Here is an 18,529-nt window from a genome sequence, read left to right as displayed (position 1 = left end):
GCCCTCAGATGCAATTTGGTGCGAAAAAAGTGTACAATGGTGATGTTAATTTACTTCTAAAAAAAATGTTTCCCAGGTGTAATTTTCTAAAATATTTAGAAAACAAAGTTGGGATCATCTTTCTCAAGAAATTTGATTTCTCATAGGTTTTAAATTTCTTACAACCAGCCTGTAACTGCAAAATGGTGTTAAACTGTAAATCCTCATGCTCATACATTTACATAGCTCCCAACTCTTGAGAAGGCAAATGCTGGTCCATGCCACGAATCGCCGTCCTGGGGGAGGGGTATAAGGGGAGGGGGTGTCCCCCTCCCCTTTTGATTTTTTTTGGAATCCTGGTGATGCCTACATGTAAAATGGTGGCACTTAGAAAGGCTTTTGTCACCCAAAATTTTCTGAGAAATATGCATTTGTTTGTGTGTAACATCAATAAATTGAATAGTAGGTGATAATTCATTCTTTCCCGTGGCATGAAAATGTTCGCTGCTCGCCCCAATGAAAAGAATTATAGGCTAATTTGAGGTACAAATGATGCTGTAAAGGAGGTTTTATACTCTATTATGCTAAATGCTAAAGAAATGATGGTTGCTAAGTCAAAATTTGATGCAAATTTTTTTATGTATATACTTGACAATTACAATGCGGTTTTTTACGACGCTTGTGCGGGTCAGCGGATTTGGGTGTTAGAATGCGGGTCTAATTCCCGCGAATTGCGGGTCAGTTGGGAGCTCTGCATTTAATTTTAAACCAGAAAACGAAAAGGTTTAGACTAGTCTACCACTGCTATTCCTCTCGATTTTTTTAAATTTCCAATCATATGATTTAGCGGATGTTCGGAAACATTTTTTGGCTCACCTTTTTTTTTGGGGGGGGGCATGGCCCCCTTGGCCCCCCCTTGGATCCGCCAGTGGGCATGAGAAAGGGAAGGGTGGGGGCATTTTAAAACTACTGTGAAATTTGGTCTGTCATGAACTAGGAGGAAAAAAACAACAAACAATTCACACACACAAAAGAAGGAAAGAAGAGGAATAAAAGCATAATGGCACTTGACTAGTATACATGCAACGAGTTAAATGAATCTGGAGAAACTATCACACAGTAAATACGCGCGTACGTATGGCAAGCCGTTTTACTTTTTATTCAATATTTAATGATATCTTTAATTATTTGATGATATCATTAAATCAATTGTTGATATCAAGAATTCGAATTGTTGATATCATTAAATCAATTAATGATATCATTAATTCAGTTCATTTCTTGATATCAATAATTCATTTAATGATATCATTAAATGAATTAGTGATATCAAGAAATGATTTAAAGATATCTTTAAATGTATTTGTGATATGTACATATCACTAATTCGATTTAATGATATCAACAAATATGACGTCATATTTACTGATATCACTACTTCTAATTAATGATATGTACATATCACTAATTCGATTTAATGATATCAACAATTATGACGTACATATCAAGAATTCGGCCATATTTAATGATATCATTAAATATGGCTGCGATATGTCTGGTTATACGGCGTAGTCTCAGTAACTCATCCGTACACAGGCCTTATGGAACTAAGCTGGTGGTAGTTGGTATGGGTCTAGTGCAGTGCAGTATACATTACATTAGTTATACGGTAGGCTCAATACGTAAAACTGCTCTTAATATGGCGGGGATTGAAGCTCAACCAGTTCTAGACAGAATATAATGCACTAACCGCACTGCACTATACTTCCCGCCACATAATCCCAGGTGCTCAAACTGAGGGCGTAATTGATGATATCATTAAATATGGCCGAATTCGTGATATGTACGTCATATTTGATGATATCATTAATTGGAATTTATGATATCAAAAATTCGAATTAATGAGATCATTAAATATGGCCGAATTCGTGATATGTACGCCATATTTGATGATATCAATAATTGGAATTTATGATATCATTAAATATGGCCGAATTCGTGATATGTACGTCATACTTTTTGTTATCATTAATTTAAATATAGATTTCTGAAATTGAATTTATGATATCTTCAATTGAATTATTGATATCTATAATAGTTCATCTATTTTAATATAACACAAATTCAATTCTTGATATCAGAAAGTTTAATTATGATATCATCAAATAAAATAATGATATCAATAATTTCCTTGCACCAATTAATGATATCATCAAATATGACGTACATATTATTAAAACAATTTCAGATATCATGAAATAATTCATGATATCATTAAATAATTGTTGATATCATTAAATAATTGTTGATATCATTAAATAATTGTTGATATCATTAAATACTGAATTAAAAAATAAAATGGCTTGCCATACGTACGCGCGTACCATGTATGGAGGGTCATGTGATGTGTTCCAGGGTGGTACCAATATACTACTTTCCCTATTACGCATGATGATTTCACCCAACTAGTACGTAAATGTGTTTGCGTGCTTTGAGCAGCAGACGACACCCGTTACCTAGCAATAACCGTGTCGGTCGCCTAACGTGATAGCTATATTCCCGTCGAGCAGCATTAGGCTCTGTTCCATGGAGAATTCCGTGTTTGCACTGAACTAAACATTTCCCCACATTTCCCATTTCTACATTCACTTATAGCAAGTAGTAATAACGTTAGGCCATATGAGACAAAGCTTGCCCCTGGAGCTGTATTAATAAGTAAGATCTATTATGTAGAAGGTCTGCCTTCATTCAAGAGAATAAGGTTGAACCAAGGGCGGCGGAAGCACTTTTAATCTGGGGGGGGGGGGCACCGACATCAAAGGGCACTTTGTAGAAATTCGATTGGACTGATGCATATATTTAGTACCCTTTATAACTCTTATTGTATTATCTTATTTGTGTATACACATCACTCCATCAACGCCCCACCCCCCCCCCCCCTTCAAGGAAAATATGCATACTAGCACTGCAATATCCAATGTGCAAATTGGGAAACAAGGAACAAGTTTTCTTTTGAGACAAAATGAGGTGAAATCATGCTAATTGCTAATGTAGGAATCTTCCGAATTAGAGTTTATTTCTTGTTAATATCTTAACCAATTTTTTCCATTCGAAACAGCTTTGAGTTTGCCCCACAGAAATTCATTAAAAGTCAGGGGCGTAGCCAGGATTTGCAAAGTTGTATGCACGACTATCTGAGCGGAGCGCCACCATCGGTTGGCGCGGAGCGTACTATAAATTTTTTTCTGTTTTACAAACCCCTCAGATGGCCGGAAACGGCCCTTCCCGAGTGTTCATTCTGGTTCCCTGGCCTCTTGCTAACTTGAGACACCTCAATTTTTATGTAGAAAAAGGGCACATTTTTAACCTGGGGAAAAGTGGGGGGCACGTGCCCCCTGTGCCCCCCCCCCCCGGTTCCGCCGCCCTTGGGTTGAACGTTACCATATTAGCACTATTTCGTAGGCCTGAAGTACCAGTACCTCCTTATGCCGTTAGTTCCCATGTCCGATCCGTCTTGGTGCAAATCTTTACGAAGTCACTAACACTATTCTCGAACTGCTACAGAGAAATATCAGTTTGGTACCACCCTGGAAAACATCACATGACCCTCCATACATGGTACGCGCGCACCCAATTGACCAGAATCCTCCAGATTCATTTACCTCAATGTAAACATGTACCTTACAATTTGGTCACCATGGATACGTTTTCAAACCTCACAAAGGACCATGATATTCGTTCACATGTTCAGGGCTAGTTTGCATTAACTTCAACGGATATGTTTCGAGACCTGTTTTTGTACATTGTAGATACCAAGTTAGTAACTAAAAGCCCTAAAATTAGTGTGCTGTTTAAAAAATATTCTTGCGTAGGCTATTTTTATTCAATTCAGCTACCAATGACTGCAATGGGCCAGTGAAAATGTAACAATAGGCTTACGTTAGGCTTAATCTTACTACTATTTAGGACTTAGTATATAGCATTTACGTCAGTGTCGTGGAAATAATACTCGGGGGCTACTCTGAGTCATACTACCAATTGTATGCTACATAATAACTTAGTCCTACGTATAATTAACAGTGATCTTACGTTTAAGTTAACTTTCGCGTACTGATGAACAAGCGTCAATTTATACAAGCCATGACAAACATGCCCAGAGTGACTAATGGTTATTGCGCGATAACGGGGTGAATGTGTTTGGTCAGCACAGAAATTAATTGATAATGACTGTGTTGTGTGTCATTATATTCTTTTGAAGTTTGGGCGCTCATTTACAGTCAGAGATACAGAGATTGAGAGCAATCAATTCGTGCAAGGTAACTTAAACCTAGCCTCGGCCCAATGTTAATTATATGTAGGCCCAGGTGATAGAGCGTAGCAACGTAACTTTGGGGGGGTCTGTGAAAATTTGTCAATACAATCGCCTATTTTTAATGTAGCTCACAGACCCATATATTGAAAACATGAAATTTGTATACATTATGATAAAATGTAAAGATGGTCACATGTGATTGGTTATATCAACATAGCAAATGAGTCACAATACGCTTAGGCCACATCAGGCGCGTAGCCAGGAATTTGCCAAGGGAGGGGCGAAACTGTAAATTTGGCATTGCAAACTATCTAAGCGTAGCGCCACCATGGTTGGCGCGAAGCGTACAAGAAAATTTTGGCTGAAAATGCCTCCCAGATCGCTGGAAATGGCACTTCCCAGGCCTTGTCAGTTGCATCTTAGCATTTTCTCTTTTGAAAATACTAGCGATATCATAAAACCATTACATATTTTATTTAATATGCTCAAGGGGGGGGGGGCGGCTGCCCCCTTCTCCCCCCCCCACCCTTGGCTAAAAGCCTGGGCCACATGAACTTCCGATCTTTATATTTTTCATAATATGTTTAAGTCCAAGTTTTGTCCCAGGAGTCAGATTTATCCTTAAGTCTTGTGGTTTATAACATGTGCAAGCTAGTTTCTCAGTGGCTTCATTACTTAGCATATCCATTTTGTACCAGTGGTCTATCCATGAAATGTAATTCCAATGAACATTTACAGTAATACAAAGGCTTACAAAGCTCGAAAACATTTTCACAATCTGTGTCATAAAAGAATCACATGTATGCTGTACAAACCTGTAGGCATTGCAGTAGCACATATGATATTACCCCTTTACCTTGAAAAAGAACCCATTCCACTTTTCAATAATTGACTGGACACATTGAAATGAATATGAAGTCCTGATGTAGTCAACAATTTCCTTCAAGATATATAATTTTTTGTTTTACAGCCTGGTCCAAAGTGTGGAGGCATTCATGAACCACTGATGGAAGGAAAATGATATCTACAGAGACTTTGAGAAACGTAACAGCAGCATGGGGTCTGGTGCTTCAAAGAAGCAACGACCTTCCCAAACCAAGCATCCCAGTAGCACTGCTGTGGTTGCTGAAATTGTAGTACCTGGACAGTCCCAACCAGTAAAGGTCAAGGGTCACATTGCTAGCGGTTTTGATAGATCATCAGCTTTGGGAGCAGCCAAGCTTACAGAAGTAGCACCAAGTAAATACAAAGTCAAGATCGGAAACCAAGATATTGGGGTTAGTCAATAATTGACAACTCAAGGAAATTATTCTGAGAGTGAAATTCTGTGTCTACAAATGAGAAATGTAAATTATTTGATTGCTTGGGAGGGCATAATGGAACATACAATGATAAATATTTGGTAGAAGTTAACCTTATTTACTTGTGTTTACATTTTGTGTCTTTAGTTCTACTAAAATGATAATTTTTCCTGAGTGTCAATATGGGGGCTGAGTTATTTGGCATTTTAAGGCATGAGGCTTAGCAATCAGGGAGTTTCCGGGTTCGATACCTTGGCGGGATCATAGTAAGGTGGGTTTTTCATTGTAGAGCAGTCTACGGTTTTTCCCATCTGAAATGACTTTTTAAATTGAAAAGATTCCAAATTTGAGTTAAAATGTTGAATTGTAAAGCTGCCCGACGTGTAAGGTGTAATCCATCACTTAAGCAACATAAAAATAACTGCTGATCATTATAATTCTTTTTATATTATTATAGATACAAAAGCTAAAGATTTGAATTTGAATGAAATGGTAGATTAAATGAAAACTTTCAGCATCAAGCAGAATTACTCCCAAGACATACGCCAATAATTGTATCTTTTGTGCATACAAGGCACATTGTGCAAACTATTTTGTAAGTGACACACACAACTAGTTATTCATATTCACACAAGCATGGCAGAATGACATTTATTGTTTCAAAGGTAATTTTAGTAAAATTATTTTAATTCACTCTCTGCATTAGAGGAGCAGTCTCTACAGTGTAGAAACAATTACTATATAGTTGGAAAAAGAAAAACCTTATAAAAATTGGTCTGTAGATAACCAATTTCGATGGAAATGTTACATGGGAATGGCAGTAAATATGTCAGTGCCAGGGGGTAGGAGCCGGAGGGGGGCACTGGGGCAATGTGCCCTACTGGCAAATAAAATGTGCCCCTTTGATGAAGAACTGTCTTTTGGATATCTTAAGCCTTTGTTTATTTTAATATTGTGTTTGAATTATTTAGTTTTAGTCTTGTACAGTCTTTTTGTAGCATGGTTAACAATAAACAATTAATCTCAATTCTCAATAAATGGTATTGGTAGCATACTAACACATCATATTTAAGTGATATTGCCGGTGTGTATCGGTTTATAGCATAATCATTGGTGGTGGTGGAATGAGAAAGTGCCCCTCTGATGTTGTGCCCCCCCCCCTACTTTTTGGAATCTTCCTTACCCCCCTGGTCATGTGCTATGCATCACTGTGACTAAAACCAAGTACAGTAGGCAGGACTCAAATTCAATAGTAGAACAAAGTGTTACGGACCTATGGCTATACAATTGGCTAGTTTTGCTGGACATTGGCATGGTAAATTTAAGGATTTTTGACAATTTTTATCACTGTTAAAAAGTGAATTTCTTTTCCTTCTATTGTAGACATTTGATGCTCCCAACAGTGATTTCCAGAGTTATCTCCAGGAAGCTGCATCCCTAACAGTGACCAACATTGAGACTGTCGGCGATGATAATGATGACATCAACTTTACTCCGGAGAGCAGTCCCCTGCACATTCCTCTTCAGAGACAGGTGAGTGTAATATTTGAAATTATGTCAGGGAGGAAGTTCTGTTCACACTCAGCTTTTCATAAAAGTCGAACTTGACTTCATCCTAAGGTCGAGTCAAGTCGTTCCCAGCTGATTTCATATGACCCTCATTATTCCTCCTCTTCTCTCTATAGATATCTGGTGTTGTTTACAGTGACGACGAAGACTGGGAGAACGTGGCTACATCATTAGATGGATCTGATCCGAAGACGCCCTCACCCTCCCTCGCCAAGGAAGATGCAAAGGAAAGACGTGTCAAGATTAAGCAGGCAATCAAAGAAAAGAAGGAAAAGCTATCCCAGCAGGAATATCAGCAAATGATAGCTAATCACAAGTATGTCATCATCTGGGATTCAAGACAAGGTTTTTTCCTTTTCAAGACAAAAGTTTTGTTACATTTCATTCATTGCCTTGACAAATTATCATCCATTCCAGACGAATTTCCCATTAGTTGGCTTTTCTTTATTTTGCATATATGGTGAAAATATTTGATATCCTTATCATTACAGCAATGAAGTGCACTAGTCAAGAATTCATTTGAATGATAAAACTGTACAGATTATTCACAAATATTTTCCCTTTTCCAATGGTAAACTTGACCTTTGATAGCTGTACCAAACTGAAGAGAATTTTTACAACTACAGTACTGATAAATTAGCTTTCTCTTCATTTTACAATAGACAAGAAATGGAACTTATGGAAATCCTTCGAGAGAGAGAGAAAGAGAGACATCAGCTAAAACTTGGGTCAAAAGTAGCCGAGAGGAAGAAGCGTAGAGCAGCTCGCATTGCTGAAAAGAAAGAGCAAGAGAAGCTCCTTGCAGAAAATATGGTATTTGTCCATCCTTGTTTAAAGAACAGTGGTTTTGGCTCGGTATTAAGGCTGTACTAAACTGTAAATGTAAAATTGAGTTCAGTCCTGTACACTGTGTACAGTATGGATAGGTAGTTTCCCTTTATATCAAATTTATATTCTGCTATTTGTAGATTGCTCTGTGTAGATTGCTCAATTTTCTGTGATCCTCTTTCTGTGTATACTTCATGTGGAACTTAACTACCTTGTCATTTATTCACCCAGAGGTCACTGGTTCGAATCCTGTATTAAACCATAAATCTCTTTGCTCTTTTCCATCGTCTATAATTTTCCAATCGGTTTTCTGCTATTCATTTACTGATATAGTTTATATATCTGTTTGAATAAACTGCCTTTGGAATATCTGAGGTATTGAACTATTTATATCATGATGATTATGTCCACTGAACTGATTATCTTTATGCTTTCATATTTGGCCACTAAATAGTTGTTAATGTACAGTAGTACACTGTTGTTCTTGGAACATTCCTGTTAAAGAAATTTTGCCTAAAGTAATAAGGTATAGAATGAAGATATGGAAGTTGAGGGGTTGTGCTTTGTTTAATGTTCACTTTGCGGCAAAATATGGAAGCATAAACACAATCAGTTCAGTAGACATAATCATAATGATATAAATACAGTAGTTCAATACCTCAGATATTCCAAAGGCAGTTTCTACAAACAGATATATAAAGTATATCAGAAAATGAATAGCAGAAAGCTGACAGGCAAGCTGAAATAAGTATGCAACATGTCACAAATATGGCATCATACAAAAATATATAACTTCTAGAAAACTGAATATCAAATGAGATACATTGCGATTCGAAAACCTTAAGCACATGGTTGTGCAAGGCTGCCTTTAGACGAGTGAGTTCTGTTAGAGGGAATTAATAACATTTAAGTAAATGTTATTATGTTTCTATTTACTATCGCTTCATAACTACATTGAGTGCAAAATATACTGTTTACATTATGAGTATTACAAATCATGTTTAATCTAGGGAAATTCTATCCATATTTCACAATTTATCAGATGCATACAGGTAACATGTGTTATTAGGTTCCAAGCTAAAGTAGCGAGTAAGTCATGTCTTTCACAGATTTTCTTTGATTTTTCCATTTTGTTTTGCTAGACTAAGAATAGCGGAATAGATAAAATTTGATATTTCATTTGTGTTTGTCATATTGATGGTGCCATTCTCAGTTGAAGTGCTTCTGGGAGTAATCTTAGAGACTGAAGTGTGATTTCCACGCTTGAGGATTATTTTGTTGTCATTTCTTGATATCAGAGAGCAAACTCTCAAAAGGAAGAAGAAGACAAATTTAGAACATCAGACCAACTTGCTGTGACCCAAGAAATTGAGAAAAAAGTGTCAAAGTTCCACAGAGAAGTGGAATCAAGGAAAGAAAACTTCTCGGAAGCGGAATATGAGAAGCTTTTGAAGCAGCATGAAGAGGAGGTGGCTTTATTAGAGAAACGGTTGAATCATCAGATGGGAACTCAAAAAAGATCTTTTCTAGATAAAGTAGCTGCCAGGAAAAGAAAGAAGTCAGAGAAGGTAATGAAACAGCAATTATATTGTCAATCAGCTTGTTGAACTTGATATCTTCATCTTCATATTATATGCTCATACTGTAGCAGTTTTTGGGATGAAACACCGGATGTTGCCAAGATTATATAAATTGAAATGTCTGCTATATATTTTGTGGGTGGTATTTCATTGTCATTACCCTGATTTACAGTGAGCCACATTCAGTGTTTTCTCAAGTAGGTGTCAATGAGCATATCTTGGGAGGTATAATTTCTGAATAATTATGCAATAAGGTTCCAGGCCCAGGTTATACGGTTTTGAACCTTTTAGGGGTTGCATGGTTTGCCCACAGACTGACACCTTCCCACCTGATTATCTCTAGAGTATTGTTCATTGTCAATTTACAAAGTCCTTGTCAATATGCTATATTAATCCATGAACTTTCCTCCAAACATTCCATCCAATTGTTAGTTTTGCAAGAGAATATTAGATTAAAAAACTGTTACATAATGTTGGTGAATCCACCAGCTTTACCCATTCATTCAACATTCGTAGAAACCATGGTTCACTGTACCTGAACCATGTTTTTGATGCATTGAAGGTTTGCCAGCTGTGATCATACCAAATTCAGCTATGTCAGTAGCTGGTTTGCTCATCCGACAAAAACCATTTTGTTGATGAAAAGTTACTGTAGTTTGAAAAAGACTAGGAAGCTCTCTTATTTAATATTTTCTCTTTCTTTTATTGATATTTGATTTGATTATTAGTAAAGTAATAACCTATCGATCAGTTGTTTTAAAGAATGAGAAAGTGATTAAGTATTTTTTATATATCAGGCACTGACTGCTGTGGAGTTACAGGAGCTTGAAGCAGAACTCCAAGAAAGGCAAAAACAGTTTGATATTGAGCTGAAGGAGAAAAAGGGTCTTTCATCAGATGACGATTATAAGAAACTGATAGCCCAACATAAGATGGAGCTTGGACAGATGCAGGAAAAGCTGGCTCTACAGAGACAAAGACAGAGGCAGGAGATGTTGGACAAACTGGCTGCTCGCAGAAATATGAGAGAAAGTGGAATAGAGGAGGTTGGTTTGCTTGCTTGCTTCATCTACAAAGATTGAAGGAAATGTAAAAATAAAATGAAGATAAGAGAATTAATATAATAATATAGAAAAATGACTAGTTAAGCCCAAATTTGACAAACAAACTTTATAAACAAAGCTTGTGGAATCACTATTCTGCTCTAAGGGGTCAGAGCTAGGTGAAATGCATGGCTTCTAACTATCACCCTTTCATATTAAAGATATTATGGGTAATTGGTATCATCCCACGAACAGAGTTGGATATCTCAGAACTGCAACAGTCTGTGACTTATGACCACTGCACAGTTAACTATAAAGATGGCTAACTGGCAAAGATGACTAATAGGGGATGACTATCCACTTGTTTCATAGCAATGGTGTATTTATTCAGTTTGCTGAAACCTATAACCTAAGATATGGTCGTAAATCTTTCTTCATATACTTCTTTGTGGAATAGTCATTCTACAAAACCGTTTTGCTTCAGTTTCTAATATTTTGTTGCATTTTCTGTTCCTCGGGGATCAGAATTTATCTGCAGATGAGGTGAAGGAACTCCAGCTAGCCTTGAACCAGAAAGCAATATCATTTAAAGATGACCTGAAGAATGCCAAGACAAAGATGTCTGCAGGGGACTGTCAGAGGATGATAGACAGACATCGCTCTGAGATGGAGGAGATGCAGAATCAACTAGATGAAGAGAGAGACAGGATGAGGCAGGAACTTATGACGAAACTGAATCAGAGGAAGAAAACAACAAAGGTTAGAACAATAATGTCAGCTCTGTTGTGTTTCCTATTACAGGTTTGGGTGAAACCTTTGTTGTTGTGAATTAAATTTAAAATATGGTAAAGAAATCTACATATTTGAAAAATGGATGAATGAGTACATATGGTGTTTCAGTCAGCATGGATAAACACTCTTCTTTGTGGAACAATCTTCTAATCAACTTGAAAACTTATACTTCTGTGGCTTCGCTCAGGCAACATCTGAAAAATTACTCTGAAAGCCTTTATTGATTGTATCCATTGTAAGGAGTGGGAGTTGGTGGTGGTGGTGGTGGGTAGTGTTATAGGTCTTATGTTAAGGTTATCTATTTTTTTGGGGGGGGGGTGGGAGTTCTTTAGTAGGTGTTAAGGTTATCTACTTTCTTTGATGAAAGTACTCTATTCGATTAAGCCCAAAAGGGTTTCTTTAGTTTACTTGCTTTCACATTTTAAACTTGTTTGCAGTTTATTGTCTTGTTCACCTTGTTATACTATTTGATGAAACAAGTAATAATAATAATAATAATAATCATCATAATCATAATCATAATCAGTAGTAGCAACACAAAGTCATATGCTCTAGTTGGCTTCTCTGTATTATGCATATCTTCAGGTGCCACTGTATCATAGAATATTAATTTAAATTTGGAAAATGAGTTAGCTTACCTTCACCTTACTCTCTTGTTAAAGGGGCAGCATGCAAGCAGTCAAGAGAAATGTTTCTCTCCAGAGGAACTGAAGCAGTTACAACTTATGATGGACATCAAAAATACTTCCGAGAAACAGAAGATAGCTGGTCAGAAAAATAAAATCTCATCTGAGAAATACCGAGAGCTTCTGGACCAGCACCACGAAGAGATGAAGTCAATGGAAAAGAGATTGGAACAAGAGAGAGAGTTGTCTGACCAAAAATTGAGACAAAAACTTGCTGCCAGGCGTGCCCTGCGACCAACATCTGCCGTCAATGTGGAAATGAAACCTGAAAATCCAACAGGAGAGGTAGTTATCATAATGGATCGGTCAACTAGTTACATTATGTTATAAATATACAGGGATGTGCCCACGCTGGGCGGCACTGGGCAGCCCCGCCCAGCACTAAAAATTACCGCCCAGCACTGTCTTAAAAATCGTGAATCCCGCCCAGCATTACTTTCATCTAAAATTCCGACATTCCTTACAATATATTCAACATAAATTGAGCCTAGCCTATGCCGAAATCATACAGACTAATAATGCATCAGTTACCTACTAATGGCAAACTTATAACTTTTACCAGGTACGTAATATATTTCACTAAAAAAAAAAACAAGAAATGTAAATTGTTAGCAAAACTAGTACTTGTGTATGTGCTTAAAAAGCTAAATAAGTGCCAGCATTTGGCATCTGAGCACCTTCAAAAATCGGAGACACCCCCTCCCCCTTAGACCCCTCCCCCAGGACGGCGATCAGTATAAACTGGCACTCAGGAAATCCTGGGCACATCCCTGAATATATGATGGGCCGCAATGGAATATTGTTGCCTTGTCTAGTTTGAAGATGATGAATGCTACCATGTTCAGTCTGTCAAAGTTAAAGACTTGTTGGAGCTTGAAAGAACTCTCAAAATACTGTAAATGTATTAATCACTGACTCAACCAAACAATGAATCAATGTATGTGTGTTTGGTGAAGAATCTATGAACAATAGCCACCTTATTGCAAGTAATACTCAACAGGTTTGGTCATATTCCTTACCAAGTGCAATAAAATAGTACCCTAAATGCATTTCTGATTTGATGAAGTCTGAAATCTCTGATTAAGTCAGAGAAATACAAACCCATGCATTCATTTAGCTTCATGATTTTGTCTCAATCATAATTCTGTAGGATAATATGTCCACCATCCAAGACGTTCAGAAGCTTGAGAGAGAGATTTTAATGAAAGAGGCCACCTTCCAGGCTGAAGTCGAGAAGAAACGATCAAAGATGTCAGATGCAGACTATCGACGTCTGTTGGCTCAGCATCGTAAGGAAATTGAAACTTTGAGAAACAAGCTGAAATTGAGTCAAGATAGACAGAAACAACATTTTCAAGATAAGCTTGCTGAGAGGCGGAAGAGAAGAGGAGAAGTATCCGAGGCAGACGTAAGTGTGCATGGTTGGAACTAGAGGGGGTGGTTGGGGGCAGGACAGGGGGGGGGGTCTGGGCTCCTGCTTTCAAATTTTGTTTGGAACTAAATGTTATCTGCAAGAACTATTTTACTCAAACATGGTGAACATATATGTTGCTGCCTTAAAATTGTAAAATAACTGCCTTCCAGGTTGTTATTATTTTATATCACATGTGTCTTTTAATTTTACTTTCTAATTCGTTAGTATGTTGTTTATTGTTTTACTTGTTTTGTTTTTTGGTTTGCAAAGGATCAATCAGTGCATAGCATTGTTAATCTAGAAGAAGAAATCAAAGTGAGAGAAGCAACATTCCAGACCGCTGTGGAAGAAAGGAGAGGACAGTTGTCCGATGAAGAATACAGACGATTGGTGGAACAGCATCAGCAAGAGATGCAAGACTTGAGAGAGAAATTAAGATTGAGCCAGGAGAGGCAGAGACAACACTTCCAGGATAAGTTAGACGAAAGGAGAAGAAGAAGAAGGGGGATGATTTCACATGAACAAGAAAGAAAGGAATTATTATCTCTTCTTGTAAGTGGAATGTTTTTGTCAAACTTTACAGTATTACAATGTCCGGTGGCAGTTTCATAGGGCTGGTATTGGACAGGTAGGGGGAAGAGGGGGAGGGAGGGGTGGTAAGTTAGGGGTGTCATTGTTTGCTCGAGCAAACATTTACAGAATTGCATACTTGCAGAAAATTGAAGTTGTATGAGCAAGAAAACAAGTAATTATTAGTTTCTCTTATTGTGAGGGAAGTTCTCTCTTCTGACTTTTTGCCCTGCAAAGTAGAATTTGTAGTTACGAGAGTTTTTAAAATTATTTGAGGTGTGTGTATGGGTGAGGGTGTGGGAGGGGATTTCTGTGAGCCTCTAAAATGATTGGTAGTCTTAGCTTGAAATACACATCATGTAAGAAATCTTGTATGTACATTCCCTAGAGATATGATCCTACACAAGAAAGAAAAGTAATTATCTCCTATTCTGAGAAGTGTTTTATTCTTCTTTGGGTTTATACCAGGAACATGAGATTAAACTCTCATTGCTGAAAGTTAAGTAAGGGGGAAAGTATGTTTGGAATGGGACTTTGAGTAACTATTTCAGGAATTTCAGATATTATGTACAAAAGGGAACCCTTACAAGTTAGTGAGAGGCAAGAGATGTGGATTTATGTAATACACAGAGTTGCACTTTAACAAGCAATGTTGGTTTAATTCAGAGATGTAAGTAAGTGAATGGAATTGCTTAGAATCACTTTTCCTGCTGCTTTCTGGGTTATATGGAATGATACTGAGCCATCATACAGGTTACAGGATATGCAAGCAAATGACTGGTGTCCCCAGCAATGAAATGGCCAGAAATAGGGATTATCACAAACTAAGTGTTGGATAACTTTGTTGGTTGAGCGCAGAACTTGTAAACCAGAGGTCTCTGGATCAAATCCTGTTCCAGGTATAAATTACTTTGTTCTGCTCCATTCAAAATCTTCGGCTTTAAAGCAGCATTTTGCGTCCTTTTCTATGGTTTTTCTCAACCTCACTGGCTCCACTATGCCATAAGGACAAACATAACTAGCTTATCTATTTAAATCTTACTTCAAATGGTGGCATAAAAGACGAAAAATTTGCAACTTTCAACTTTGTTTTTCTCCAAGATATTTTCCGATGGGATCCCAATAAACCTCGCCCATAATATGAATATTTAAACACTACGAATGTCATTGACCAATACGTAATACAACACCATACTTGATTTGTGTACATTCTATATGGCAGTTGTACCAGGGAGTTCCATAACAACTCCCTGGTTGTACCAACACAAAGTCTTGAATCTATTTTTAGCAACGGCTCATAACTAAACCTGCATCTCTGATTGGTTGAATTCAAACTAGTGGGGTTAATAACATAAATATTTCACTCTCGTAGGATAATGATGGCAACCGCCTGGAAGAGGATGAGATTGAGCAAGTCGAGAAGGAAATCAATGATTATGACAGTTTCGTGGAGTCATCGATAGCTGGAAAGAAAGGTCAGATATCTCAGGCAGAGATCAATAAACTGATGGAGGAACACGCCAGGAACATGGAGGACTTTAACGGAAGACTGGCACGTGAAAAACAGAGAATGCTTGACGCATTAAGAGAGAAAAGGGCTGCCAGGAAGCTGAAGTTAGAGTCAGAGGCAGATTTTGTTAACATCATGTCTATTCTGGTAAGCGAAGTTATGACTGATTTTTATGATCAATGAGACGTCATATCCATGACCTTTAATTTTGATCCCCATGGCAAGTTAATACAACAAACTTTGGGTATTCAGAAGAACCTTAATGCAGTCAGTTTCCATTGCTGAAATAACATTTTGATGTTGAAATTCCCACCAGATTCAATGAGATAACTGGAAAAAATGATCATTTCAAATCCTGTGATGTGTATCTTCTTTGCTCAAAAGACCTCTGTAATATTAAAGAATAACCAGTAAAATGATGACTATAGGCAGACTGTTTGTATTGATATGTCATCCCTAACATAAAGGGAAACATTTGAACAGCCATGGTTAACGCTGGTGCCTTTCAATCATAAGGTCCCGAGTTTGAGTCACTCCAAGATTAATGTTTGTCGTCCAGTTACAGAGTTGTTGACAATTGACAATTCATAATCATGGACGTTAAATATGAATGTAAGAGACTGACTTCGGTCAGCATGCGGCTTTGATAAGTCAATGGTGGCTTCTTTGCGAGTTCCTGCTTGTAGGAGGATCTAAAATACATGCATATACAGTTCAGCTTCTATAGCTATTCAGGTTTCCAAGATACTCAGTTTCAGAAACCTTGATCTTAAAGGTTAATTTGACAACGATGCCCATAGGCGCAGGAGCCTAGTTTGATTGGGGGGGGGGGGTGGGGGGCTGTAACGACTTGTCAGAAAAATATAACCGACATTTTTGCCCGCATTCAACATGTTAATGTGCATATCTTATAGGCATTCATCGTTTATTACATCACATGCCAATAACATACAATCATTTGCCGTGTTATTACCCTTTCATATTGGTTATAATTATTGGCAAGTTGTTACAATAATAACGATAATTAATAATATCAGTTTAACCCTTGAAAAACACACTGCAAATTATTCTTCTTTCAGTAGGTGCCCGAAAAATTCTCACCATATTGCCCGAATTCTCACCAAAAAAAATTGAAAAACATATTGCAAATTCTTCTTCTTTCAGTAGGTGCCCAAAAAATTCTCACCATATTGCTAGAATTTTCACAAAAATTTTGGGTTTGAGGGGCTGTAGCCCCCCCAGCCCCCCGCCTCCTACTCCTATGATGATGCCACCTCCTCAGTGTTGACCAAACTATTTATGTTAATCTGTTGTTGTAAATTCTAAGAACCCAACCAAATCATATGTTCCTTGATCTTCATATGAACAACAGTACATGTTTCAATGACATTTGACACAGTGTTTCCTTTACTGCAAGTTTGTAATGCATTGTAACCATGTGATTTGAGGTCAGGAAAGTGTTTTGTTACCCTACCGAGTTTTGCATTACATCTGATCGACGAACTGGTCTTATAGTCTCTGTGTATGGCAATTTAATTGATGTGCCTCATATTTTTGAAGGGTCATTTATCAAAACTAAAAAGAAGTGCGAAATTTTGAAATGTTGACTTATTTGCAGGAGAAGAATCAAACGAAAGACTTGGAAACATTGTCGGAGGAAGATTTGAACCATCTTGAAGAGGACCTGAAGAAATATTCAAGGGCAATCCATGAGAGCCTAGAGAGTAATAGAGGGGTCTTCTCCAACGAGGAACTGGATCTGATGATCTCTGAGCATCGTCGTAACATGGAGTCCTTGGAGAACAGACTGGAGAATGAGAGGTTGAGGATGGAGGAAAAGATGAGGAGGAAGCTGGCAATGAGGCAGGCTCAGATTGTTACTACGGTAGAGGAGGAGGGAGAGACAGAGGAGGTGAATGTTGCAGCAATGTACTATCAAGATGAAGTCAGCAGCAGTGAGGATGAAGATGAGGTAAGAAAATGAAAAAAGAAGTTTCCCTAGAATCATGACATCATGGAGAGATTTCTTACTTGTGAGGGAATGAATTTGTAGTTGACATGAGTGTAAGAGAAAGGAGTTTGATATTGCTTTGATAAAATGAGTAAAATCTGCTGAAAATATTTGATTGTGTGTTTGAAATACATATTTCCTCCCACTCGTATGTCTCCCCGTACCTTTGGAACAAATGTGCAAATCATTGAAAAAGTAAAGTTCATCTGGGAATGTACTTTTGACAATTTTAATATGCTGTATACCCATTGCAAAATGAGAAACTTGTATCTTGCAATTTAGCAGAGTAAATCTCATTATACATTGAGAAACATTAAAAACTACCTTCATAACATATTAACTTCATAATAGTGCAGTCTGCTTAAAGTTGAAAGTTCCATATCAAATGTCAATGATACAGTCAAGTACACTACTGTAATTCTGTCTGCCTATCCATTCCATCCACCTTGAATGAACTGTTTGGCGGACACATTTCAAAGTCATTAACTTTATTAATCAATAGGTGAATTTATTTGGAAATCCTTTGCTTCTCTTTTTCTGTCTTGTTCTGTACATTAGTTGCTAGGAAAGTTGCTCAGCGGGTTATCGGTGTTCACTTACCTTCGTTAGAGTGCTTGTATCATGAGAGGGTCTGCAATAAAGTGAAACAAATCATGCAAGACCCAACACACCCCTTATTTGAGCACTACATTTACAACCGCTCTGGACTGCGTTTATGCCCACCACATACACTTAGGGCCCACTACAGATACTCATTTGTGCCTAATTCTATTCATATATTTAATTCACAAATGAGAAGATAAGTTTCTTATTTGTAGGACTTGCTGTATGTATGTTTGTATTACTGTATGTGTATCACAGTCTATTGATACCTATACTATTGCTCTTTGGTCCGTTTACGACCTGCGTAAGCCACATTTCCGATTGTTGAGAA

At 37.5% G+C, this 18,529-nt stretch overlaps 1 protein-coding gene across 5 annotated transcripts in view; it reads left to right on the top strand.

Annotated features, from left to right (window-relative positions):
* LOC139975577 (uncharacterized) overlaps positions 1–18,529 on the top strand; it is a 28,276-nt gene that overhangs the window by 961 nt on the left and 8,786 nt on the right. Inside the window, exons 1-13 of one of the 5 annotated variants that reach the window (XM_071983594.1) lie at positions 3,642–3,784; positions 5,262–5,568; positions 6,976–7,125; positions 7,278–7,477; positions 7,824–7,974; positions 9,288–9,557; positions 10,367–10,615; positions 11,138–11,371; positions 12,067–12,375; positions 13,241–13,498; positions 13,775–14,056; positions 15,447–15,731; positions 17,203–17,556. In XM_071983594.1, the coding sequence (XP_071839695.1) occupies positions 5,347–5,568; positions 6,976–7,125; positions 7,278–7,477; positions 7,824–7,974; positions 9,288–9,557; positions 10,367–10,615; positions 11,138–11,371; positions 12,067–12,375; positions 13,241–13,498; positions 13,775–14,056; positions 15,447–15,731; positions 17,203–17,556 (2,964 nt within the window). In that variant the 5' untranslated portion in view covers positions 3,642–3,784; positions 5,262–5,346. Of the gene's footprint in view, positions 1–3,641; positions 3,796–3,828; positions 4,296–5,261; positions 5,569–6,975; positions 7,126–7,277; positions 7,478–7,823; positions 7,975–9,287; positions 9,558–10,366; positions 10,616–11,137; positions 11,372–12,066; positions 12,376–13,240; positions 13,499–13,774; positions 14,057–15,446; positions 15,732–17,202; positions 17,557–18,529 lie in introns of those variants that run through there. The other 4 variants (XM_071983598.1, XM_071983593.1, XM_071983595.1 and 1 more) reach the window with 4 other exon arrangements.

The sequence above is a fragment of the Apostichopus japonicus genome, chromosome 11, assembly GCF_037975245.1.
Source record: "Apostichopus japonicus isolate 1M-3 chromosome 11, ASM3797524v1, whole genome shotgun sequence".
NCBI classification, from domain to species: domain Eukaryota; kingdom Metazoa; phylum Echinodermata; class Holothuroidea; order Aspidochirotida; family Stichopodidae; genus Apostichopus; species Apostichopus japonicus.
This window is presented reverse-complemented; position numbering and strand designations above follow the sequence as displayed.